At 38.4% G+C, this 27,611-nt stretch overlaps 2 protein-coding genes across 3 annotated transcripts in view; both read left to right on the top strand.

The window, feature by feature from the left end:
• The first annotated feature begins 83 nt into the window (after positions 1 to 83).
• On the top strand, positions 84 to 13,998 carry LOC131437242 (ATP-dependent DNA helicase Q4). Its single transcript, XM_058606457.1, has 9 exons — positions 84 to 341; positions 402 to 1,580; positions 9,894 to 11,434; positions 11,494 to 11,704; positions 11,769 to 11,836; positions 11,963 to 12,622; positions 12,742 to 13,223; positions 13,293 to 13,612; positions 13,676 to 13,998. The coding sequence occupies exons 1-9, from the start codon at positions 240 to 242 to the stop codon at positions 13,907 to 13,909; spliced, it is 4,797 nt and encodes a 1,598-aa protein (XP_058462440.1). The 5' UTR covers positions 84 to 239; the 3' UTR covers positions 13,910 to 13,998.
• Positions 13,999 to 22,757: 8,759 nt separating this feature from the next.
• LOC131439457 (proton-coupled zinc antiporter SLC30A1) overlaps positions 22,758 to 27,611 on the top strand; it is a 44,548-nt gene continuing 39,694 nt past the window's right edge. The window contains exons 1-2 of one of the 2 annotated variants that reach the window (XM_058610481.1): positions 22,758 to 22,956; positions 23,043 to 23,792. The gene's annotated coding sequence lies outside the window, so the exon portion shown is untranslated. Of the gene's footprint in view, positions 23,793 to 27,611 lie in introns of both variants that reach the window. The other variant, XM_058610480.1, reaches the window with a different exon arrangement.

Here is a 27,611-nt window from a genome sequence, read left to right as displayed (position 1 = left end):
GAACTAGCCGCGAGAAGTTTTTTTTTCTCAGTGTGCTTACTAAATGTTCAAAACATAACCATTGACATACCCCTCGTGGTTTATTATGATAGTATTTCGCGCGCGTAAGATTTCGTTGAACTTCTACGGTTTTATTTTAATATTCTTGTAATTTCACTGCGGAATGCAGATTTTTATGATTTTTAAGCCGGGGTAAAAAAAATGATATAAAAAAGTGATTTTTTTTACTGAATTACATAATGGAAGATGCGGTGTTCCGTACCAGGTACCATAAATATAAGTGCAAAGTGAAATTGTGGGAAAAAGAATTTCGTAAAAAACATGGACGAATTCCATCGAAGGTATTGCATTTTCAAAGTAATTAAATGGCTTATAGTTTAGTATTTGAACTTTTATTGCAGCACGATATTCGTGATTCTTCGGCGGACGTACGGGACGCGTATAAAATGTACTACAAACTAAAAACGTCACTACTTGAGAACACTTTACAAGATGCGCTGGATGATGACGATGATTTTGACTGTTCGCTAGTGTCTCAGATGGAATCGAACCTTTCGCAAGAAAGTTTTATAGAAACTAACTTTTCCAATTTGAGTGAACTAAAAGAGTCAAATTTATCTATCAGTAGTTTACTAACCGATAAGATTGCAGACAAAGTGACCGACTTCGAAGCGGAACAAGAATTGGAACTGAATAGTAAAGCATGGGGCAAAGAATTGAACAAACCGAAAGCAACGACAGTACAATCGACAAAAAAAGAACATGTCAAGCCTAGATCGAAGCCGCCAACAATGCTATTGATGAGTGCTTCGGGAATGCTTCCAAAGAGAAACCCTCGGAAATCGTTTCCTACTAATTCTTTTGCAATGTCCACTGCAAATTTAAATACACCTGTAGCATCCAACTGGAAGGAGGCTCTTCCTGATCTGGAGACACTGTTGAACGAAAAATCGAAACAAACACAAGAAATATCTCCCATTCAGAATATAAAGCTGAATCTTCCAGCCAAAGAACCACTGAATCAATTGGACCAGGGATGGCTTAATCGTCAATCGTCCGAGCTTGGTATGGTTACAACAATGGACAGTGATTCTCGGCCTAAAAAATATGGATTGAGTAACATCAGTTTACCCTTACTGGATAGCTCGACTGCGACGACAGTGGACACTTCGAGCAGCTTCGGCATCTCGTCCTTGAGCATGAGTTCGTTCTGTGAAAGTAATATTGTTGCTCAAAATACGGCTTATGATAGAAATTTGAATTCGGACTCGGATGGGGTAGTTGAAAACAGTGAAGATGAGGCCGGACGAAACGATACGTCCATAGCAGGCAATGTACGTCATATTACCAAAAAAAGGAAAGTGTTCACTAATACGAATGTGAAACTAACCAAGGATGACAAAGTTACTAACCAAGAAACTCTAGCAATGGAAAAGGATTTGCACAAAGGAAAGATAAATATTGAAGTGGAAAATCAGGACCCGGAAAACATAAACGAACAGAAAGAAAGAGAGCCTCGAGTCGAGAAAAAGGTTACAGCAACTAAAACAAGAATAAAGAAGAAGATGCCACAGTCGAAGGTAATTCAGAAAAGGACAGTTTTGTAAGAATATTTCAACAATAAGTAAATTTTTGAGAATACTTAAAATTAACACTTGAACATTCAATTATTTCCTGAAGAAGAATGAATTTTTAGTCGTACTTTAGCGACTCGATGTTGCAACACAGCGAGGTTTTCACTAATAGTCCAGTGAAAAAAAGTCCATTGGACTTGAACGAAAATGCAATTGGTATTATGGTCTAAGTTTCTGGACCATTAATCGGCGTCATCTCAAGTGAGGTGATGCCAACAAGAAAATTTTCAAGAAGTGCAGAGAATGCATGGTATATTATCAGAAAATAATGTGGCCCGAACGTTAATAAGGCCATCGTTCAAGTACCATGCGCGCGGGTGATTCTAGAAAATTTTCGATGGAAAATATGAAAAAATTGCCAAAACCAAAATTATACAGACCTTTGAAAAACTTGTATCTATCTGCAGCGTGAAAATAGCTGGACAATTCGGAGAATTTTCCGAGTGATATCAAAAATAGCCTTGGAAAATGAGTGTTTTTGTGCTTCATTGAAAAATTGATCTTGTCCTGTGGGAAACGTAGAAAACTTTACAAAACTAACATTATTCCGTTTATTAAGGGCTGAGGCCAGTGTTTTTTAGAGCGTTTTAGAGGGCTATTTTTACGCCTCAAATCTGATTTTCTCAGAAACGGTTACGAATATAAAAAAGCCCAACTAACAGTCTCTTAGAAAATTAGTTTAGATTATTCTGTAAAAATTTCAGAATGATTCCTTGATTTTAGCGGTCAGGAAAGTCTTTCTCCTGAAGGAAGAATTGCATAACTGAAAACATCGTCTTTCAACTTGTTCATTGAATATCTCGCCTTCAAAAGCATGGATCATTCGTAACCGAATGTTCGAAGTGAGCACACGCGTTTTTTTAACAATCGACATCGGTAAGACGAAGGTGCCTATCACAGCAGAGGCTGTAGTATAGGCCAATGCCATCTCCCTCTCCGATGCCTCCATCTCCCTCTAAGATATTGCCTGCTCGCCAAAAAGTTTACCAAGACGATGGCTCGGGGGGTCCGTGGGTGGTATACTTCCGGCCCAAATTAAAGTCTCTCAGAGTTTTAAATATTGCTCGGGACCTGGAAAATCATTTCTCGGCAATAAAAACAATAGATAAGGTTTCGCCAAACAAGTTACGCGTTGTTGTGTCCGACTTGAAGCAAGCAAACGAGATTGCTACCAGCGAGTTGTTCACGAAGGAGTACCGCGTGTACGTCCCGTCTCATGTGGTGTAGATCGACGGTGTGGTCCGTGACGAAAGTCTGACAATCGAAGATCTGATGAAGGACGGGGTAGGCCGTTTCAAAAAAATTTCAATAATTCAGCGTTTGTTGGATTTTCTGGTTGTGCTTTGGGGTCATTCGGGTTTTTTGATGCCCCAGGAAGTGCTGGGTACTCCTTATCATCCCTAAGTTTTTGAACCCAGGAGGTGTTTGCTTCGGTTTTGAGTCAGCACTTTTTGTTTCCGTTTGGTTCTTTTGTGACGAAGAGGACAGTCTGAGGCCTGTCCGATTGCACTCCAAGCAATTGCAAGCAATTGCACTCCAAATCGATAGATGGTAAATTTTACCAATCGGACTCATTTCGCGTGACTTTTGCCGGATCTGCACTTCCAAATTATTTGGTAGTGAGTGGAGTTCGTCTACCTGTTCGGCTGTATGTACCGCGGGTAATGCATTGTACAAGCTGCAAACAGCTAGGTCATACGGCAACCTATTGTTGCAACAAACTGCGATGCGGCAAATGCGGAGAGGCCCATGAGGACGATCTCTGCAGAAGAGCAGTGGAAAAGTGTTGCTACTGCGGGGAGAATCCTCATGATCTTTCGGTGTGCCCTACGTACATACAGCGTGCGGAGAAATTGAAGCGATCCGTGAAAGAACGTTCCAAACGTTCTTATGCGGAAATCTTAAAAAGAACCACTCCATCAACCCCTGAGAACCCGTTTGCAATCTTGCCAGTTGAAGAGGATACCTCTGACGACCCAGGCGAAGGACCTTCCTACACACAGGTTGAAGGAAGCAGGAAAAGACAAAATCTGGCTTCTCCCAAGCTTCCTCGTAAAGGCCTCAGACTGTCCTCTTCGTCATAAAAGAACCAAACGGAAACAAAAAGTGCTGACTCAAAACCGAAGCAAACACCTCCTGGGTTCAAAAACTTAGGGATGATAAGGAGTACCCAGCACTTCCTGGGGCATCAAAAAACCCGAATGACCCCAAAGCACAACCAGAAAATCCAACAAACGCTGAATTATTGAAATTTTCTGATATCGTGGACTGGATATTAACAGCCTTCAATATTACTGATCCTCTGAAAAGCTTCCTAACTGCTCTACTGCCAACAGTAAGGACATTTTTAAAACAGTTGACTGAACAATGGCCCCTCCTTGCAGCGATCGTATCTTTTGATGGATAATTTACCACTGAGAATCGAAGATATGATCATTGTGCTTCAGTGGAATTGCAGAAGTATCATCCCAAAACTTGATTCTTTCAAACACTTAATACATACTCATAATTGCGATGTATTCTCCTTGAGTGAAACTTGGCTTACTTCTAACATCAACCTCGACTTCCATAATTTTAACATAATCCGCCTGGACCGAGAAGACTCTTATGGAGGGGTACTTTTAGGGATTAAAAAGTGCTATTCATTTTATCGTATTAACCTCCCCTCGACACCGGGAATTGAAGTTGTTGCTTGCCAAATTAATATTAAAGGCAAAGATCTATGTATAGCTTCTATCTACATTCCTCCCAGAGTCTCGATAGGGCATCGTCGGCTTGCAGACATCATAGAACTTCTTCCTTCACCGCGGCTGGTTTTAGGGGACTTTAACTCGCATGGTACAGGATGGGGCTGCTTATATGATGATAATCGTTCTTCGTTAATCCAAGATCTGTGTGACAACTTCAATTTGACAATTCTAAACACGGGAGAAATGACACGGAACCCTAGACCGCCAGCACAACCAAGTGCGCTGGATTTATCCCTTTGCTCGACATCGCTACAGTTAGATTGCAAGTGGAAGGTAATCTGTGATCCTCACGGTAGCGATCACTTGCCGATCATAGTTTCTATAACCAACCGTGGAAGACCATCGGAAACAATCAATGTTTCGTACGATTTCACACGAAACATTGATTGGAAACGTTACGCGAGCTCGATGTCTGAGAAACTAGAAACATCACAGGAGCTTCCTCCGGAGGAAGAGTATACATTTTTGGCTGGCTTGATTCTTGACACCGCAATTCAAGCTCAGACGAAACGAGTACCTAGCGCGCAAACTAGTATGCGTTCTCCCAACCCATGGTGGGACAAAGAGTGCTCAGAGCTGAAAACGAAAAAAGCTTCAGCCTTCATCTCGTTTAGAAGGAACGGAACTCCAGATAATTATCGGAAATACGCGGCGTTAGAATTTCAAATGAAAAGTCTGATTAAAGCTAAGAAACGCGGTTACTGGCGAAGGTTTGTTGACGGATTAACGAGAGAAACAGCAATGAGCACTCTTTGGAATACGGCCCGTCGCATGCGCAATCGAAATCACGCGAACGAAAGCGAGGAATATTCTAACCGCTGGATATTTGATTTCGCTAAGAAAGTATGTCCTGATTCTGTTCCGGAACAGAAGATATCCCGCGTCGCGACATTGAATACAAACGAAACACCGTTTTCGATGGTAGAGTTCTCACTTGCGCTCTTGTCGTGTAACAATAGAGCCCCGGGGTTAGACAGAATTAAATTCAACTTGTTGAAAAATCTGCCCGACTCTGCCAAAAGGCGCTTGTTGAATTTATTCAACAAGTTCCTCGAGGGTAATATTGTCCCACACGAATGGAGAGAAGTGAGAGTTATTACTATTCAAAAACCTGGAAAACCAGCCTCCGATCACAATTCGTATCGGCCGATTGCTATGCTTTCCTGTATTCGGAAATTGTTGGAGAAAATGATTCTCTTCCGTCTAGACAATTGGGTTGAAACAAATGGATTGCTTTCATGTACACAATTTGGGTTCCGCAGGGGCAAAGGAACGAACGATTGTCTAGCGTTGCTCTCAACAGAAATTCAAATGGCATTTGCTCGTAAAGAACAAATGGCATCAGTTTTCCTCGACATCAAGGGGGCATTCGATTCAGTTTCCATTAACGTTCTATCTGAGAAGTTGCATCAGCATGGTCTTTCACCAGTTTTGAACAACTTTTTATATAATCTATTGTCCGAGAAACACATGCATTTTGAGCATGGTGATTTGACGACAAAGCGATTCAGTTACATGGGTCTTCCTCAGGGCTCATGCTTAAGCCCCCTTTTATACAACTTTTACGTAAATAACATTGATGAATGTATCAACACATCTTGCACGCTAAGACAACTTGCCGACGACAGTGTTATGTCTATTATAGGACCCAAAGCTGCCGATCTCCAAGGACCATTGCAAGATACCCTCGACAACTTGTCGACATGGGCTTTTCAAATGGGTATCGAGTTCTCTACGGAGAAAACTGAGCTGGTTGTATTTTCAAGGAAGCGAGAACCTGCGCAATTACAGCTTCAACTAGGGGGTGAAACCATAGCTCAGGTTTTCACATTTAAATATCTCGGGGTCTGGTTCGATTCCAAAGGTACCTGGGGATGTCACATTAGGTATTTGAAACGAAAATGCCTACAGAGAATCAATTTCCTTCGTACAATAACCGGAACTTGGTGGGGCTCTTACCCAGGAGACCTGATCAGGTTGTACAAAACGACGATATTGTCAGTAATGGAATATGGATGTTTCTGTTTCCGCTCCGCTACGAATATTCATTTCATTAAACTGGAAAGAATTCAGTATCGTTGTTTACGTATTGCCTTGGGTTGCATGCAATCAACCCATACGATGAGTCTTGAAGTGCTGGCGGACGTCTTACCGTTGAAAAACAGGTTCTGGGATCTCTCATATCGACTGCTAATCCGATGCGACATTTTGAATCCGATGGTGATAGAAAACTTTGAAAAGCTCGTCGAGCTTAATTCACAAACCCGTTTTATGTCCTTGTATTTTGACTACATGGCTCAGAATATAAATCCTTCTTCGTTTGTTCCCAATCGTGTTCATTTTGTGGATACTTCTAATTCTACTGTGCTTTTCGACACATCCATGAAAGAAGAAATTTGTGGAATCCCGGATCCTGTACGCCCTCAAGAGATCCCAAAAATTTTTAATAATAAATTTAAAGAAGTCGACTGTAATAAAATGTTTTACACTGACGGATCATATCTAGACGGGTCCACTGGCTTCGGTATATTCAATGTAAATTTCACCGCTTCCTATAAACTCAGTGATCCAGCTTCAGTTTACGTCGCAGAACTAGCTGCAATTCAGTATACCCTTGAGATCATTGACACTCTGCCCACAGATCACTACTTCATTGTATCGGACAGTCTCAGTTCCATTGAGGCTCTCCGTTCAGTGAAGCCTGGAAAGCACTCACCGTATTTCCTGGGGAAAATACGGGAACAATTGAGTGCTTTATCTGCAAAATCATACCAGATTACCTTGGTTTGGGTCCCCTCACATTGTTCCATACGGGGCAATGAGAGGGCGGACTCGTTAGCCAAGGTGGGCGCACTAGAAGGTGATATCTATGAAAGACCAATCTGCTTCAATGAATTTTTCAGTTGCTGTCGTCAGAAAACTCTAGCTAGCTGGCAGAATACATGGAATAGTGGAACTCTGGGACGATGGTTACACTCAATAATCCCACAGGTATCGACGAAAGCTTGGTTCCGGGGGTTAGACGTGAGCCGAGACTTTATTCGTGTAATGTCAAGGCTCATGTCTAATCATTATATGTTCAGCGCGCATCTCCGTCGTGTGGGGCTCGCTGAGAGTGGTGTCTGCGTTTGCGGTGAGGGTTATCATGACATCGAACATGTTGTTTGGACATGTGTCGAGTATTGTGATGCCAGGTCCCAACTCATAGGTTCCCTTCGGGCCCGAGGTATACCACCCTTCGTACCAGTCCGCGACGTCTTGGCAACTCGAAATCTTCCTTATATGACTCTCATCTATAACTTATTGAAAACTATCAATGCTCAAATTTAGTGCTCTCCCTATCTCTTTCTCGTCTACAGCTCTACCGCACTCTTCTTTACGTTGCTGGAAGTATGGCCTGTATAAACGATGCTTCGGAGCATGCACCTGCCTTGAACTGACTGAGTTGCTGGAAGCTACCCAAAAACGTCACATCAACGTCAGAACACACCAACGAAGCATCCCAATCCAGAATAATCTCTTCACTGCTACAAGCTGAAAAACATGAAGATTCATCGAACGCAAAATGTGTCTAAAAGATGTATGCCACAAACCAATGATGTATTCAAATTTCAATTCAATACTGTGTAGGTCCCACCCTCCCTATGTCCCCTTACTAACTGGGGAGTATGCCGCCCAGTAATACGGCATCCCTTTCTCTCTCCCTAACAACAAGACAATCGGCCACGTTAAGCTAAAGCAAATGAGCCTAATAAAAATTTTATTTGAAAAAAAAAAAAAAAAAAGCATGGATCAACATTCTATCCTGACAATGTCTAGATAATTTAATTTAGATGCGACTAGTGCATAAAAACGGGTGTACGTTATTTGGCCGAATTTTGCTTGGCATAACTTTGTTTGGCATAAATTTGTTTGGCATAAATCTATTTGGCATAATGTCGTTGGGCATAAAATAAAAAATATATTCTGTTTCATTTGGCATAATTGTTGTTTGGCATAATTTTCATTTGGCATGATTTCAATTGTGCATATTTTCTTTTGATTCGTTTCATTCTGGGAGTAATTAAAAAGGTTCAAATACATAACGGCCTGAAACACTTGGATTATAGGTTTTCCGATTAGTGATTGGACGACTCGGACTGCGTTACCTCGGCGGCTTGGCGGCTTCCTCGTTGTGGTCTAAAACTAGAAAATAAATTCTAAAGGCGGCTTTGCCGCCTTGCGGTTTTTTTAATGCGAGGCCAAGTGATAGCTCCTAGCTTTGAATAGACCGGGCAAACGAGTGGATTACAGGTTTGTGTGCGGGGGCCGCCGCTTCCGACGGCGGGTCGGCAGCCGACTCAGCCGGCGTCGTCTCGGTGGCTGAGTGCCACCGAGCCTCCTTGGCTTCGTTTATGTGGCTGCGCCACATTGACAGACACATAACAAAGCCATTCACTGAAGAATCGAGAGTAAGAATCGAGCACTAATCGGAAATACTCCCAGAATAAATAGAATATCTAAAGAAAATATGCACAATTGAAATTATGCCAGATGAAAATTATGCCAAACAACAGTTATGCCAAATGAAACAGTATGTCTTTTTGTTTTATGTCAAAAGACATTACGCCAAACAAATTTATGCCAATCAAAAGTTATGCCAGTCAAATTTATGCCAAATAAATTTATGCCAAACAAAATTCGGCCAAATAACGTACACCTCATAAAAACATATATGTTGTCGCGATAAAAATGAAGTGAATGTTATTTTTGTAAAGGTAAGTCGATTTCTATGACGGCGTCATTGTTTTCTGCTCTTGTTTCCTAGTAACGTAACGAAACATGAGAGAGAAATAAAATCGGCTCAGCAAGGCTGCCAAACAAGCGGTAGCTTTATTGGATTTTATATGATGTAGTACGAAAATATCAAAACTTTCTTGGCCACCCGGCCACATCGAGAGTCATTTTGCACATTTGCGAGAGAGCATGGAGGGAACTGTAATATGCAGAGCGAGTCACGTGGTTATACGCGACCTACTTCAGCCCTTAATTGAATTACCATTGTTTCAAAATAATTTGTACATCATTTAGTACTTCCAAATCGTCAAAATACAACGACATCGGTTATATGAAATACATTGATTTTCCATGACAAAGCTTGAAAGCGTGAAAAGCTTTTCCAAAAATGTGTCGGAATGTAATCCTTGTAAGGTTTATTTGAAATAAAATATCATTTCATCGCATTATGTTTTCCAAATAATTGTGAAAGATCACAAAAACACTACTTTTTCAGAGCTATTTTTGATAACACTCGGAAAATCTTCCGAATTTTTCAGCCATTTTCACCCTGCAGATAGACAAAAGTTTTTCAAAGTTCTGTATGTTTTTGGTTTTGGCAAATTTTTCAAATTTTCCATCGAAAATTTTCTAAAACCACCCGCGCGCATGGTACTTGGACGATGGCCTCAACCTAGTTCATTATTCGTATTTTTATTTAGCTGATATGCGTATATTCTTATTCTTCTTCCAGAATACCACGCGTAGAGTTTTAACGCGTGCTCGGAAATTGGTTAGTTATACGTCCACAGTTAGCGAAGATGAAGTAGTTGATGATCTTGATGAAAACTTTGACGACGAGGACAAGGATCCAGATTTTGTAACGGACAAAAACGACCATTCGATGAACGATCACGATCCGGATGAATGTAACGGCGACATATCGGCGGATGCGCCTATTGTTGAAGCAACCGCAGCTAAATCGAAGAAAAAGGAATCAAAAACAACCCGTAAAGCTCGGAGTAAATCTAAAGCTGCATCGGTGTCTCCAGTGAGTGGCCGAAAGCGTCGTTCAGGGAGTGCTAAGAAAAGTCCAGCTTCTCCGCGAATCGGTGGAAACACCGGAAAAGGCAAAAAGAAAGTTACCAAGACCAAGGCAATCAAAGGCAAATCTGCACACCGAGATGTTTCACCCAAGAGGGAAGAAGATTTTAATGAATATGTTTTAGAATTCGGCATTGAAAGTTTGAATAATGTTCCCCGAATCGACATAGGCGAGTTGAAGAAAAGTACCGAGACCATTGAGGAATTTATTCAGGGTGTGCCGACTAAAACAGCCACTAGCAGCAGACTCAAAAGTAATGATGTAACGACTGCCAAGGAGGCAGCTTTGAAAAAGAAGGTTGCCGCCGGAAAATTGAACGAGAATTTTGTCAGAGTAGATCTCAAGAAGAAAGTTTTTGTGAAGGGTAAAAAAACTATCAATTACAGTAGGTACAAAAAGTCGTTGTGGAAAAAGAAGAAAATTGCTGCCCTCGCTGGACCAGATATGGATATGGGAGGATGTGATGGAGGGGTGCTCACCTGTTTTCAGTGTGGCGGAGTGGGGCATATGGCCCGAAGTTGCAAGGTAAAAAGTGAAAATTTGCTTCCACTTGATGCCGTTGGCCAGGAAGAATCCGAATTTCCTACCTTAGAAGAAGCCGATTCAATGGCGAAGGCAAAGTCCCTGGTTGTCCACGCAAACAAAATTCAGAATCTTCCGGTAGTAGATAACCCACTATGGAAAGAAGAATCCACTAGCACTAGCACAGGCCAAGGTTCTAGAGTGGGTGATGCCGACGAAGAGTACGAAGATCTTCCGCCTAAAACTCAGCATCTTACCCAAATCAGACACGTCATACCAGATGATTTCCTTAAAAAATCCGGAATACTGGATTACACTGTTGGAAATAAGGACAAAATTGAACCAATTTTTCAACTCCTGGCGGATGGTTCTTTACCGCCGACACCAACCGAGGTTCGCAATGCACTACGAATGTTCGGTCATGCCGAATTTCGTGCCGGACAGGAGCGAGCTATTATGCGAGTCCTCTGCGGTGTTTCGACACTAGTTACACTGAGCACAGGATCTGGAAAATCACTTTGCTATCAATTACCCGCCTATCTCTATCGTAAGCACAGGAAATGTGTCACGTTAGTCATTTCTCCTCTTGTTTCCCTCATGGAAGATCAGGTACATGGCGTTCCGGACTTTATAAATGCCCAATGTTTGCATACCAATCAAACACCGAAGTAAGATTAAAAAGGTTCTTTCTAGAGATGTTGTAATATTGTTTCGGGAATGTTTCTAGAGTTCGAGACAAAACAATGGCTGCTATCTCATCAGGCGAATTAGATGTGATTCTTGTATCCCCGGAAGCTGTAGTATCGGGTGAGAAATCTACCGGATTCGGCTCCCTTCTACGACAACTGCCTCCGATTGCATTTGCGTGTATAGATGAAGCCCATTGCGTGTCTCAGTGGAGTCACAATTTCCGACCGAGTTATCTGATGATATGCAGAGTAAGTGGCTACTGTAGAAACAACACACTCTACAAATATGATATTGGTCTTCATATTCCTCTAGGTACTGAAGGAAAAGCTGGGTGTTCGAACGATTCTTGGGTTAACGGCGACAGCCACATATCAGACAAGGCAAGTAAAAAATAATTTACACTCATTTTAGCTCGTTCAATCGATACGACTTAAGACTTGTCCGCAATCTCATATGAGAACGGTTCATGCTCCAGAGATAGCTCTGAATTATTTCAATACTTACAGGCATAGTATCGTTGACCACTTGGGTATCCCGGACGGTACAAACGGCATCATTAGTGATATACCATTGCCGGACAATTTAATTCTAACGGTTTCTAAGGACGCTAACCGTGATGCAGCTTTGTTGCGGTTGTTACAGTCGGACCGGTTTAGTGAGTTACGTTCAATCATCGTTTATTGCACCCGGCGAGACGAGTGCGAACGTATAGCAGCTTTCCTGCGTACATGTTTTCAAGATCCTCATAGAACGGAACAGGAGACCAATGCCGGGAAAAAACGTAAAAGGGTAAATATTACAGCTGAACCGTACCATGCCGGGTTGCCGTCATCGAGGAGGAAAACTATTCAGAACGCATTTATGAGCGGTGATTTACGGATCGTTGTCGCTACGATCGCTTTCGGAATGGGCATCAACAAGTCGGATATACGCGCAATCATCCATTACAATATGCCAAAGAATTTTGAAAGTTATGTGCAGGAAGTTGGTCGCGCTGGTCGCGACGGATGCATTTCTCATTGTCATGTGTTTTTAGATAGCAAAGGAAACGATAGGAATGAATTGAAAAGACATGTCTATGCAAACTCTATCGACCGACACGTTATTAGGAAATTGTTGCAGAAAATTTTTGTTCCATGTGCTTGCGTGAAAAATTTCGAGGATAAGTACGAATTGAAAACAAATTCGCTTGTTCCTCAGAATGAAAGAATGCTTGTAGATTTGAAGCTATATTTCATTTTGAGGGCTTTTTGGATGTTATCATAGTTTGTTGTAAACTTTACAGAAACTTCTCCGAAGAACATCGAAAACATGTAGAATCACTGAACGGTATCGATTGGTCGGATGATTTTCCGGAGCAACTTGGGGACAAACCAAATTTCTTGAAACCTATGGCTAAGAAACGTATCTGCCCCGGACATGAAGTATGTTTTTCGATAGAGTCAACCATTCGACAGTTAGATATTCCAGAAGAAAACATTTCCACACTCCTGTGCTATCTGGAATTGCACGAAGAACGTTTTATTCAGGTGTTAAGCCGGGCATACATCATGTGCAAAGTAATGTCTTATGCTGGGCCAAAGGCTTTAAAATCTGCCGCGAAGCAATGTCCTCCTTTAGCGATGGCGATAGCTCTAGATCTGAAAAAAGGAATTTCACATGATGCGGCAACCTTCATCGAATTTCCCGTAATAGATGTTGCCGCTTCTATCGGTTGGGATAGCGGCGTTGTGAAGTTCCAGTTGAAAAATCTAGAGTGGACCGTTGGTGAGTTTAGTTTGTATCCTTTGGATTGACATAAGAAAAACTGATATTTTGTATTTTCATACCTTCCAGAAAACAATATTCGAAAACGATCCGCCATAAGTGTTAGTTTCTCCGATTTGGGCTTTCGTATCCGTGCTCCAGGAGATTTGACAAATGAGGAACTGGATTCTAATCTAGACTCGTTATACGCACGTGTCTCAAACCAGGAAAAAACTCAACTCATACAACTTCAGAGTGTTTTCTCTGCACTGTCTTCAGTGGCCTCAAAAACATATTTGCCGTTCAGTGCAGCTGATTGTCCACAGGGCCCTTCAGATAAGCTAAAGAAGATTATTCGGGAGTATTTCCAAATGGATATCGCAAACGAAGATGTGGAGTTAATACCGGAGGTAGGATTTTTAGGTAGACAAGAAATGGAGATAAAATTATTTTGCTTTTTTTATATTTTATAGCCCGATGATACACCCGATTCTCAGTTACTTAGTGACATCAGAACACTCATTCAGCGTTATCCGGAAAATAATTTCAGTGGTAGGTCAGTAGCCAGAATATTTCATGGTGTCCAAAGTCCAAATTATCCAGCAGTCATTTGGGGTAGATGCAACTTTTGGCGAGCACACACCAGTGCCGATTTTAATCGCATAGTTCGCCTTGCCAATGCCGAAATAGTGCGTATGCGAACATAAAGAAAAGTAAGTGCACGAACAGCGATCATGAAAATGTAAGTACATTGCACAAAAGTTCGACTGCGAACACTGCAATAGTTAAGGCAAAAGTTCGATTTGGTTGTAATATAATGTTTTTGTTTCTATGCAGTGCTAGTATCTTGTTCGAATATCACATCCTATCAGTATAATAGTATAATATTAGATGATTCAGAAAGTTTTATTTGGAAATTATCTTTTGATAACCTTGCTATAGTCTTTTAAAACTTCCATTTCCCATGATCAAGACAATGGTAATACAACATCAATTATTTTTTCATACTTTTGTTGTTCTGACAGTGCCATAATTGCGAATTTCATGTCGTATTAAATTTATGGCACAAATAAATCATGATTTTTTGTGTCCTTCAAAAGAGATTTTTGCTCTAATTATTCTGATTTTTCTCGGAATTAGCACAATCTTGCGACAATTTAAAGGTAATAAAAAAATGGCTCACGTTGCACCTTCCCCTGGTTATTTGTAGATTGGTGCCTTGCCTTGGCTTCTGATACAAAGGCAAGATAAAAGGAATATGGAAACAAGTTGTTTGTTTGTTTATATTATTAGCAACTTTAAGCAACTAGTAATATACGAAAGAAATTTTGTAGTAAGTAAGGTGGGAAACACAAAATATAAACAAATCGTTCTGTACCCTTGAATAAATGCTGAAGTTTTTCTGGTATGCATTAAATGCATATTTAATAAAACCTCCAACCTTCAAAAGGATTTAGAAATTTTCAAAATGCCTGCCTTCAGTCTTCCCGGAAAGCTATCAAAGTTGATTCAGCACAGATTCATTTACTGATTGATGGAAGAATGATGACCACCTTCAACTATAGCTTCTTAATACATTTTATAAGAAACGATAGAATATCCTTCTATTTTAGCTCACCATACACCGATTAAACTGTGTATGAAGACCAAAAACCCTGGATACGTTAGTTGCGTTAGTGAAGGGCGGCTCGTAACAAAATTGACTAGTTGTGCACTGCTTATGTGGTATAATAGCAGATGTAACAGTCCGTTGTAAGTGAAAACTAAAGATTGAGGAATGGAGATTCGCTTGTGTTTTTCAATACAATGAGAAAACGTTATACTTTCAGATAGGATTTTTTATTTAACAAACAAATCTCGGAGCTGAGCTGAGTAATTCTTTCTCTTCTTTAATCTGTGCAGCAACTCATGTGCACACACTCGCCATGTGATAGTTGAGTTTATAGTGTTTAGTCAGAGCTTTGTAGTGCTTTAAAAGTAACAAAATTGTCAGAACAAATAAAAAATCGTTTACCACAGGTTCTCTACTGATTGTGCACCGTAGACATTTGTTTAGAACATAGTGCAGTATTCATCTAGCGAATGAGACTGATCTAGTCTCATTTCACGACAATAGACGCCAGCACAACCACACAACAGAAAACTGTCCACAGAACAAACTTTGTGTTGAGATTTAGGTCACCAGGAGTAAATACTTTTTTATTTGAGACCACAAGCGAGTGTTGCTTGTATACAACAATACAGTCAATATAGTTACTATTCCAAATAAGACGATATGCACTAAATAATGCTTCCTGTTTTAAGAACACATGCAGTAGTTTAATATGATATAAGGAAACACCTCTTGAACTCTTGAACCTCGACCCGGGTTGGCAGTTCAATGCATAGGACGCTGGTCTTACCAGTCTTACCAGTCTAACCAGTTGTCGTATGTTCTAGCCCCGACCTGAAAAGGTTCTTAGTGTCAGTAGGATCCATATGATTCTGTACACTAAAAATCGGCTGCAAAGTCTGTTGAAACAGAAAGGTAAAATTCCACAAAAGGAATGTAATGCCAAGACTTTGCTTGACTTTGCTTTGACCTCTTTAACTGTGGTAGGAGTTTTCGTGAATCAGGTATCAGGGTTTACTGCATAAAATCAATGAGAGAGTTAATGCTAATACCGATCATCAATTTGAAAAAAAAACATAAGTCGGAAATTCAACGTCATTAATTTTCCTTACCAAACCATCAGCGAATAGGTTCCATAAAAAGGTGATAGTACACCACCTTGAGAACGAGCATTGCATAGCGTGTCTCAAATTTGTGATACTTGAAGGTATTCCATGACCGCTGGTGGCTTCCAGAATTTAATTGAAAGACACTTTTTATAGAAGACACTATCCTAAATTTCTAGGAAAACTCCGAAGCAAGATTGCGTGGAATCGACAATACGTTCTATTTTTTCCGACAACTCAATCCAGAAACCTCTCAGATTTTCATGAGACTTCCTGTACATGAAAACTTTGTCACAAAAAGCCACTTGCATACTTTGTTTTTCCTAAATGGTAAAAAAAGTTTGGCTTTTTTCAAAAGACTACTTTTGAAAAAAGCCAAAGTTTCTTCATTTTTCCCTTATAAATCCCGATAAAAGCTATCAACGACCTATGGGACCATAGCACTTTTCATTTGAATCAAAGTTTGTGAAAATTAGCTCAACCATCTCTAAGAGATCGGAGTATGTTCAGTTTTGATCCCAATTTCCGGTATTTCCGGAACGACGAGTAGGTTTTTCCCAGGAAGTCAGATCGGGATATTCACTCTCATTCTTGTTTACGTCCGTATCGACCATACGACGAATGGGTACTCTCGAATGAATACGAATAAGCCATTATTGTTTTCACTCGAATGAATTCGAACGCGACTCGTTTGCCACAAAATATTCAAATATCAGTAAACTTCTTCAAATAAATGCTAAGCCTTGATGAAATCAATCCAATTCTTGTGATTGCGAAACGCTAGAATGTATGCCAGTTTAGCTTCAAACGATACGTGTATTCGAACATCATTCGTACGAACGAAAAGTCCCATTCTCGTTTACGGACGAATAGACGAAATGCCGTGGTTTCGATTCGTCAGTTTAATGTTGCGAATCAACCATTCGAACACATTGAAAAAAGTTTAACCGATTTCCAACAAATTTATTCTCGAATGTAAAGGTGATTTGCAATCACATTTGTGTTTTGCATAGAATATTTAGAAAGCATAGCAGTCATAGTAAAATGCAGTTTTTTCTGGCGAGCCTTCGAATATATGCGCGGTTCCAAGTTTTTGCGGATCAAATTTTATATCTATTAGGTACTTTATGGAAAATACGCCATGGGTAAACATGCTTTATTTTATTTTAAATGCATGATTTTACCAATGTAATAAATATGTAGACTATCGAAAACATGACAAAATTGCAAGAAAAATGCAAAATATTTTTCGCAGATACTACTGATCGGACTGCTATTTTAAATGCTTTTTTATTTTGCACGTAGTTTAATTTAAAAATTTCATTTACCGACTTGAATAATGTAGTTTTTGCTTGATGCCAAACCTAACCAAGTTTCCACTTTAACTGCTGTCAAACCGTTCGTTTGAAGCCAGTTTCGAACCTGGTTTCAACGTTGATGAACTGAAAATCGAGTCAGTTTCGAATCTAGTTTTATATACCTGCTTTGCCCAAACCCCCGTTGCTAAGTGCGAAATCAACACAGTTTCGTGGAAAATGTTTGTTTGATGAAACTAACCAGGGTCAGTTTCATTTTTCTCAAGCGAAAACGACATAAAATTGGTCCTGAGTACGATATTTATTTATTGTGTAGCATTCGTCACTTCCTTGATGCTTGGAACCTTCCTGAAAATTCCAGAAATCGCGTTCGTACACATTCGAGTGAAAACAAGAATGGCTTGTTCGCATTCGTTCGAAAGTATGTGTTCGCCGAATAGTTGATACGGACGTAAACCAGCATGATGATACAAAATCAGCGAAAAACAATCAAATAACAAATGATATCAAACATTTTCAATGACAACTCATGTCTGTACCAGAGCTGATGGTTTAAAGTTGGATGGGCGGTGTTTTTATGCATGTACGATGTTTAAAAGTGTGATCGAATCGAACGTAAACGGGAATACGAATTTGATATACTTTCGAACCTATCGCATACGGCCGTAAACAAGAACAAAGGTGAATATTCAGCAGCCACCTATGATACTGTAAAACCTTTCATATGAATCTAGGTTTGTGAAGATCATCTCTAAGAAATCTAAATGAGCTGCGTTTTAGAATATTTGGCCACTATCTCCGCTACGCCTTCGGCTCATCAGTGAATTAGCAGATTATGTTGTAACTACTAAAGTCATCTTGCGAATCAACATTTTCTAAGCAGATATAAAGTATGTGCTTTTTGCAATATTATATTAGCACCCAAGTGCCGAAAGAAACCAAATTGGCGATATACTGGCCGTCAACAAATGGTAGTCATTTAGGTGTTTTAATTCCTGTCAGTTAGACAATCATGCTGTGCACTGATGAGTCGAAGACGAATCGTAAAAATAGTCTATGTAGTGTTTACTCTGGTTGGGAAATCGAATCATTACCATAATAATGAGTTCTTCTTTGGAGGGGGAGTTATTTTGCAAGTAAACAGTATGCTCAGTTTTGCCTTTCTCATATAGAAAGGTTATGCAATCACTGTGAAAACCGACTTTTGAACCGAGGCCCGGAGGTTTATATATAGGGTAAGGGCTCCCTATTTCATCTCATTTGTAAGGACGTCGCCTTCAAACCTCGATTTAGCCACTAAAATCACTATAACTATTTCATATTACTGCTTCATTCGCCTTGCTCCACATTGAGATTTGATTCACATTCCTTGGAAATTAAAATAATGTTCATAAAACAGCAAAAAACACTTATGAAATGTTCACTACTATGCTCCTAATTTCATCTCAATGGATTTTTATCCATCATATCGTTGATCCTTTATTCATCCTATAAATTAGCAGTGGCGACAGCAATCAAAACGAAATATTCCACTATTACACTCTCAGGTTCAAAATGTCAGAATTCTTCTTAAAAACGGCCTAATGCCAACTATGAGACAATATATGATATTTTTAGAACCAGTTTGAAATCATTTCAACGTTTAAAAATTTTTCAGTCGTTTCTGTTACCTTTCGCTTTAAATTTAAAATTTTACTGAAAAGTTAATTTGGTGAACTTTAAATAAAACCAAAACTGTGATTGTTACTATTTATTCATTAGCCCTTCTTAAAACAAAGTGTAGAGCCAGAGATGCCATTTATACAGATTTATATGTATTGTATAGATTTTTGCGTTCGCATACTGGTTTAAATCAAAGTACCGATTTTGTAAAGATTTCCTAAATTTAATACAGATTTGTACAGGTTCATAGAAAGAAAGAAGTAAAAAATTAGACTTTTCTCTCTGAGTATCTATTAGTACAGGGTGATTTTTTAAGAGCTTGAGAACTTTTTTAAACAATAAAACGCATAAAATTTGCAAAATCTCATCGGTTCTTTATTTTAAACGTTAGATTGGTACATGACATTTACTTTTTGAAGATAATTTCATTTAAATGTTGACCGCGGCTGCGTCTTAGGTGGTCCATTCGGAAAGTCCAATTTTGGGCAACTTTTTCGAGCATTTCGGCCGGAATAGCCCGAATTTCTTCGGAAATGTTGTCTTCCAAAGCTGGAATAGTTACTGGCTTATTTCTGTAGACTTTAGACTTGACGTAGCCCCACAAAAAATAGTCTAAAGGCGTCAAATCGCATGATCTTGGTGGCCAACTTACCGGTCCATTTCTTGAGATGAATTGTTCTCCGAAGTTTTCCCTCAAAATGGCCATAGAATCGCGAGCTGTGTGGCATGTAGCGCCATCTTGTTGAAACCACATGTCAACCAAGTTCAGTTCTTCCATTTTTGGCAACAAAAAGTTTGTTAGCATCGAACGATAGCGATCGCCATTCACTGTAACGTTGCGTCCAACAGCATCTTTGAAAAAATACGGTCCAATGATTCCACCAGCGTACAAACCACACCAAACAGTGCATTTTTCGGGATGCATGGGCAGTTCTTGAACGGCTTCTGGTTGCTCTTCACTCCAAATGCGGCAATTTTGCTTATTTACGTAGCCATTCAACCAGAAATGAGCCTCATCGCTGAACAAAATTTGTCGATAAAAAAGCGGACTTTCCGAATGGACCACCTAAGACGCAGCCGCGGTCAACATTTAAATGAAATTATCTTCAAAAAGTAAATGTCATGTACCAATCTAACGTTTAAAATAAAGAACCAATGAGATTTTGCAAATTTTATGCGTTTTATTGTTTAAAAAAGTTCTCAAGCTCTTAAAAAATCACCCTGTATTTGATTGCAGTGATGCTTTAAAAGTTTATTAATCAGCAGACAAATCACATGTTAAAGTGGAAATCTTTTATGTAGATAATTGATTATGAACACTGACAAACGTTTATATTAAAATTTGGAACCAATTTGAACTATTTGAAGCCAGATATTTTCATAGAATATGTATTACGTTGCATAGAAAGTCTATATCTGGTCTATCTGTTTTCACTAATAAAATGATGTTAACAGATTTTATTAGTGAAAACAGATTTAACATCATTTTATTAGTGAAAACAGATAGACCAGATATAGAGTTTCTATGCAACGTAATACATATTTTCTATGAAAATATCTGGCATCTCTGTGCTCAGCCACACACACACTTCACAGCGTTATGTTGACGTATATCGGAATGAAACCAGTGCTACTAGATTTGTCACAATGGTTATTTATTAGTATTTAACATGCTCTTCCTGGTAATATTCGAAGCCAAAACCGTTTTATTGAAATATTAATATCAATAATATAATTAAACTAATGTCACGGATACCAAAAAACAGACTTTTTGATGAGATTTTGAAGAAGAAAAACAATTTTTGTTTTGTAACATTATGAGATAACTTGGCAACTTTGCGAAACCAAATGAGATGAAAACAAAGCGCAATCAAGTGAACTAAGTGGACCACCCGCCGGGTATCCGTGGCCTGGGCGTGTTTCTCGCGGACCCACGTAGAATCGTCATCTGGAAGACACTCGTATTATATTCAATCCATCGACCATTGCCGATCGCCAACTGCAACTGCAACTGAATCTGCCAGAATCGACCATTGCGACCGGAATACGTCACTACCCTAATGATAATACCCTAGTTTTAAGTTAGTCGTTAATCAAGATTAGAAAATACCCTTGGCATCTTAGAGCTTTAGCAGTGTGCCTTTAAATATATTATTATTGAATAAAAAAAAAAGTGAACTAAGTGAAAAACTTTCATCTCATATTTTTAAAGACTTTTATTGTTTGTCGGGTAGTTTTTGAAGTATTAAATCGTTAATTAAACAAGTAGCAAGTGAACATTACTAATTATGAAGTCATCCAGCATTCAATGGTAGTGTAATTGTGCGAAAAAATGATCATGTTTTGAGACGAATCGATTAGTAGATAATCAGAAACATGACGAACTGTAAATCTTGAGACGAAAATGTGTCCTAAATTGAAAAGTGAGTTTATTTGAAATGAAAAAAACAATAACCGAAGAGCTTAAAACCATTTCTTTCAATAGGAAAGTGTGACAATAGCTTTTATAATCATTTTAAAACATTTCACAGTTTGGTTCAGGTAGGTTTTAAAATATTATTCATGTTCAAAGTAATGAGGTGAAGGGATGAGATGGAAATAGGAGCTCAGATGAAATAGGGAGCCGTTACCCTATATAAATTCCTGCATATTATTCGGATCCGACTTCCGGTTCCGGAGTTATGGGGTAAAATGTGCAAAAAAAAATGAAAATATGTATTCTAACTTTTCTCATAGATGGCGCGACCGATTTTCACAAACTTAGGTTCAAATGAAAGGTGTACGTAATTCCTGAATTTCATCAGGATCCGATTTCCGGATCCGGAAAAATGGGGTAAAGTGTGTTGAAAATGTTATACCATCATTGAAAAGAGCGAAAAACCGTAAAAAGTTTTCTAAATCGACATCAAATCTTTTCCAATTGATAGTTTTTATCAATAGACGGTCAAACAAATCTATTTCGGTTATTCTTTTAAGAATCGAAGAAAAATAATTTTGAAAAATACCACAGTATTATATATGATAGTATGATTGATATGAGAAACGCATCATTACACCACTAGGTGGATTAAAACAGGTTTTTTTGTGTTATTTCTACATAATTTGTTAGTTGTAAGCTATATGTACACTACAAACGTTTACTAATTATCAAATCCATTTCAAACCTTTTTTTCTTTTTCGATCGAGAAATACACATGAATAAATTGAAGAGAAAAACAAATGAAAAGCAATAACAACGAGTGGAACAGTCCAAAATAGTTATAGATGCCAAGAATTTTTGAAAAAATCTCAAGTTGATAATACACCTAAATTCTATGATAAAACTAATATATGCTACGGACAATATTGAAATAAAACGTAAAATAAAACCCAAAAGCAAGTAATAAAATAATATAATAATATATCTCATCTTGAATGAGATAATAATATAGCGCGTTTGCCGTATACGGTTTATACAACGTGTTGATGGGAAGATAATGCATTTTGGATTGTGTTGCAAAGCTGGAGCCCTTTCCTCGCCAAAATTGAATATGAGGAAACTAAGTTCGAGCAAAATGTTTCAAGTAATAGTTCAAAGCTGGAGTGCGCTCTGTATTCAAACCAACAAGCATGAGTAATAAAGGTATCAGACGCAAAAAGAAACATAATTACAACGTTCAAGTTGAATCTTGTTACGCTGCAATGTTAGTAGATGGCATCGCAGGTAAAATTTTGACGGCGTGCGCAGAAAGAAATGGTAAACGTCATCTGATGTGTACATACGGTACATACACACACACACTGCATTTGATGGTACCGTGTACGTCAAAGGTCTGTCATCCACACGGCACCTATAATATTTTTACTCATTCTCACCAGACAGAGCGAGCTACTCAGAACAGCAATAACAATAAAACAGTTCGCTGTCGAGGCAGAGAAATTGCTACAATCTTTACAGTACTGTGTTCAACGTTGACCTTATCGCATCGAGTTATTTTTTTGTTGTTTCGGTTTGCTGGTCCAATGCTAAAATTTCTTACCTGGGATAGTGACCGAGCAATTTTTCCTTCAGGATCAAGGTAGTTCCTAGTTTTCCAAAATCGGAAACGGGAGAACATTCAAGTTTTTCAATTTTCTATCGTGAAATAATATTTTGCATCCTTAGCCTATCGGGCGATTAGCTTATGAAGAGATGACGCATTGGTGAACTTCGAGAAAAGTGACAAGGATTGAATCCTAATACATTCCCAAGAAGGTGTTAGAAGAAAGTGCTTGTATCTGAATTTAATCTATTTCAAGGACAACGACAGACGAAAAGTGAACATCGGGATGAGTATTCGATAACGAGTACTTTGTACGTGCTCGTACCGACGATGTGATCAAGTAGTTGAGTGAAATTAGTTTGATTTGCAAAAAAAAACAAATTTTCGAAGAAAATTAATTGTCTATTGGTGATCTACAAAATTTTGGTTAACATTTTTGTCAAAGATTACCTTGAAAGCAGCTGAGTTGGCGCAGCGAGCAGCGATAACCGAGATATTCATCAGTGAAAAACTCCGGAAATCGTGGAAGAAATAAAGTAAATGTGCTGGTAATCATGATTGTGTGCCCTGTGGATTTTGCACGCGATACTAATGTTCCATCGAATAGGTTTAAAACTGCGTCAGATTAAATGGAAGTATGGTTCACAGGAGCAGTGTGTAGAAATATATACTAGATTTTGCAGATAACTCCTGCTAAGGAAAAAAAGCAGATAGTGGATTTTTCAACGTATTACATTGTACGGAACATATTGGAATTATTTTCAGTAGAGAACAAAGGCAGATATTTGTGTGAGTCTATCGAGGAAAATTTCTGCACATCCAAAAAAGATTTGTGGTATAAACATGTTCATCGCCTCTACGCTGTGCTGAATGTAAGTATTCGTACAATGCTTTGTCCATGTTTCTTGTTCGTAGCCCAGGGAAAGGTCATTATGTTCATACATCCCAAAAAAGTGGAGTATGTCATATACCATACGCTAAGGGCGAGAGAGGGCTGGATGAATTAGGGTAAATGGGTGTAAAAACGCGTCAAATTGTGTCGGATGGCATACACTAGTGTCCAGCGCCTTCATGAAACAAAATCGCGAGCAGCTAGTATATTCGGTGCGATAATAGTATTTTCGTTTAATCACACCGATTATTCTCGCTCTGTGAAAATTTTCGCTGATAACAGATTGAGGAACTTGCTTTAATTGAGGTTGGGTTTACAGCAAACAACAGCTTTTGTTTAATCTAGGAATGAAAGCATGTCAATTCGTCTAACTTCATTAGGAAAAACATTGAAAATATCCTACGTTTCACTTGGCGTAATAGTACGCAACGAAATAATTTCGATTAGCAAAATCTAGCAGATGAAGTGCATTGTCAACCCATTAAGACCTACACTAAACAGTTGTATTTCGAAGTAAAACTGCAGAATGCTTCGCATAACTTAATGACACGTGTGGATATTTTAAGTAGGACGAACCATTTAATCAATCAATTTGTTGGGATCTTATCCGTAAATTAACGCATCGCGTTTCGTCTTCGATTCATCATTGCATAGCAGATCAAATTGAGCTGCTTGATCGCATCGAAGCGCAGTGTGTTCACTGATGTTCGCGCAAACAAACAGAATATACCTTAATTATTGGTATAAACGATCATATTTTTGGATATAATTACTTATGCAATAAATACTCGTAAGTCAATGGCCGAATTCATATCAAAACATTCTGTGATGTATCTGAGGTCGTTCAAGCCATGACAACCTTCGATTAAGCAGACAATCGATTACACTATAGTTTAAAATTCAATCCCCGATATCAAATGTGCTCAATTCTTTGTTTGAGTCGATTAAACACGTCTGACGCTATTGAGGGTTTGATCAAATATCACGTAATAATGTGCTGTTAAGCTTATTGACAACTCAAATGTAATCAATTTAATTCTGATATCCAACTTTGGTCCGTGTTGAATTTGTTGTGGTTTGACCAATAATTTTTTTTCAAATTTCGATCGAAATATTTTATTTTTTGGTGTGGTCCGAAACGGGAAATTAGCGTGACAAAAATATTTTCACTATTAAATATTAGTTTTTTGTAGTTGGTGTCTTCACAAAAGTTGTTAGTAATCAAATGGCGCTCCTTTTGATGAAAAAAGCTACTAGGGTGGTCCTCATTTAGATTGAAATCAAAAATTGAAATCAAAAATGGTTTTGTTGTACAATAAAGTTGTAGGAAATTTTATTTTGAGCAACTTTTTTGAAAAAAGCACTTTTTAGCTCTCGATCAAATAGAGTTACATCAATTTTCCCGAGGAAAAGTAGGGTGGCCCCTGAAAAATCACTTTTTTTGGTCTAACTTTTTTGTGAAACGTTCTATGGAAAAGTTGTCTTCAGAAGAGTTATTGAACTAATCATTGCGCACAATTTTGATCAACCAAGCTTTTTCATATGAGCTACCAGTAAAAAGATATGATTGATTTTTCATCAAAATTTAGTCAAGCTTCATATATCAATATTCATTAGATGCCAGATCGATACAAATGTATCCTAGGCGATTCCTGAAAGGTCATAATATAAGTAAAAATTTAAAAGAAAATTGGAAGGGTGTTTTTTTTTTAAACTTATTTGAATTAGTCTTAAAAATACCTTCAAAAATCTCAAAAATATAGTATAACTCTTAAACGCCTTAACGTATCCACATACTTCCTTCAGCAACATAATAGTATCAAATTAGTTCTACAAGTGTTCCATACATTGTCCTTTCGAGAAATGAGACACACAGAAACTACAGCCGAAAACAGATTGCAGAACAATATTAATTCATTTATTACCAAAATAACTACCTCAGTTGTGTTTGAGAAACTGAGGATTAGAGATACTTTGTAATATGATTATTCCGTACTAGTTGGCCATGATAAATCTTTGGACAGAAATTTTCATGATCTCGACAACCATTACAACAAGCTGGTGCAAGTTAGTAAAATGCAAATATTTTTATCCACATCTTGCCAAGACGCCTATGACACTGGCCCTTCTTTCTCATCCACTTGTTTACCGAATAGCCTGTAAAAACCGGAAAATGACACACAATGAGTTGTGGTTTGAATAAATACATTGTACTCATTTTAACAAACTAATGATTTTCTTGGGTTTCAGGAAGTGGTTTGACTTACAAAAAATCTATTTTCGGCTGAAGTTTTTGTGTGTCACATTTCTCGAAAAGACAATGTATAAACACTTGTGGAACTAATTTGACACTCTTATTTTGCTGAAGGAAGTATGTTCATACGTTAAGGCGTTTAAGAGTTATGCAATGTTTTTGAGTTTTTTAAGGTATTTTTTAAACTAATTAAAATAAGTTAAAAAAAATAACACCCTTCCAATTTTCTCTTAAATTTTTACTTATATTATGACCTGGATCTGGCACCTAATGAATATTGATATTTGAAGCTTAACTAGTTTTGGACGAAAAATCAATCATAACTTTTTACTGGTAGCTCATATGAAAAAGCTTGGTTGAGCAAAATTATGCGCAATGATTAGTTTAACAACTCTTCTGAAGACAACTTTTCTATAGAACGTTTCACAAAAAAGTTTGACCAAAAAAGTGAGTATTCAGGGCCACCCTACCTTTACTCGGGAAAATTGATGCAACTCGTTCAAACGAAGAGCTAGAGAGGTACTTTTTTCAATAAAGTTGCCCAAAATATAATTTCCTACAACTTTGTTGTACTACAACATCATTTTTGAGTTCAATTATGAAAGTTAGATTTCAGATTTCAATCTAAATGAGCACCACCCTAGTAGCTTTTTTCATGAAAAGGAGCGCCATTTGATTACAAACAACTTTTGTGAAGACACCAACATTGTTTAGTAACTAACAGATCGGCTGAAAAGTTCGTATCGTTTCTATGAGAGGGCGCCACTAGAATTATATCCATACCATTATCAGTTAGTACCAACCTTGAAAAGATACGTGTATAAATTTGACAGCTGTCTGATTATTAGTTTGTGAGATATTGCATTTTGAGAGAAGCTACTTTTGTTATTGTGAAAAAAATGGAAAAAAGGAATTTCGTGTGTTGATGAAACACTACTTTTTGATGAAAAAAAGTGCCGCCGTTACCAAAAAATGGCTTGATGAGTGTTATCCAGACTCTGCACCGGGCGAAGCAACAATTCGTAAGTGGTTTGCAAAATTTCGTACTGGTCATATGAGCACCGAAGACGATGAACGCAGTGGACGTCCAAAAGAGGCTGTTACCGATGAAAACGTGAAAAAAATCCACAAAATGATTTTCAATGACCGTAAAGTGAAGTTGATCGAGATAGCTGACACCCTAAAGATATCAAAGGAACGTGTTGGACATATTATTCACGAATATTTGGATATGAGAAAGCTTTGTGCAAAATGGGTGCCGCGTGAGCTCACAATCGATCAAAAACAACATCGAAAAACCATGCTGAAATTGAACGAATTGGGCTTCGAATTGCTCCCTCATTCACCGTATTCTCCAGATTTGGCCCCCAGTGACTTTTTCCTGTTCTCAGACCTCAAGAGAATGCTCGCTGGTAAAAAATTTAGAAGCAATGAAGAGGTAATCGCTGAAACTGAGGCCTATTTTGAGGCAAAGGACAAATCGTACTACAAAAATGGTATCGAAAAGTTGGAAGATCGCTATAATCGCTGTATCGCCTCTGATGG

This window comes from Malaya genurostris, chromosome 3 (genome assembly GCF_030247185.1).
Source record: "Malaya genurostris strain Urasoe2022 chromosome 3, Malgen_1.1, whole genome shotgun sequence".
Taxonomy (NCBI): Eukaryota; Metazoa; Arthropoda; class Insecta; order Diptera; family Culicidae; genus Malaya; species Malaya genurostris.
The sequence above is the reverse complement of the archived record's forward strand: the minus strand, read 5'-3'. Positions and strand labels throughout refer to the sequence as shown.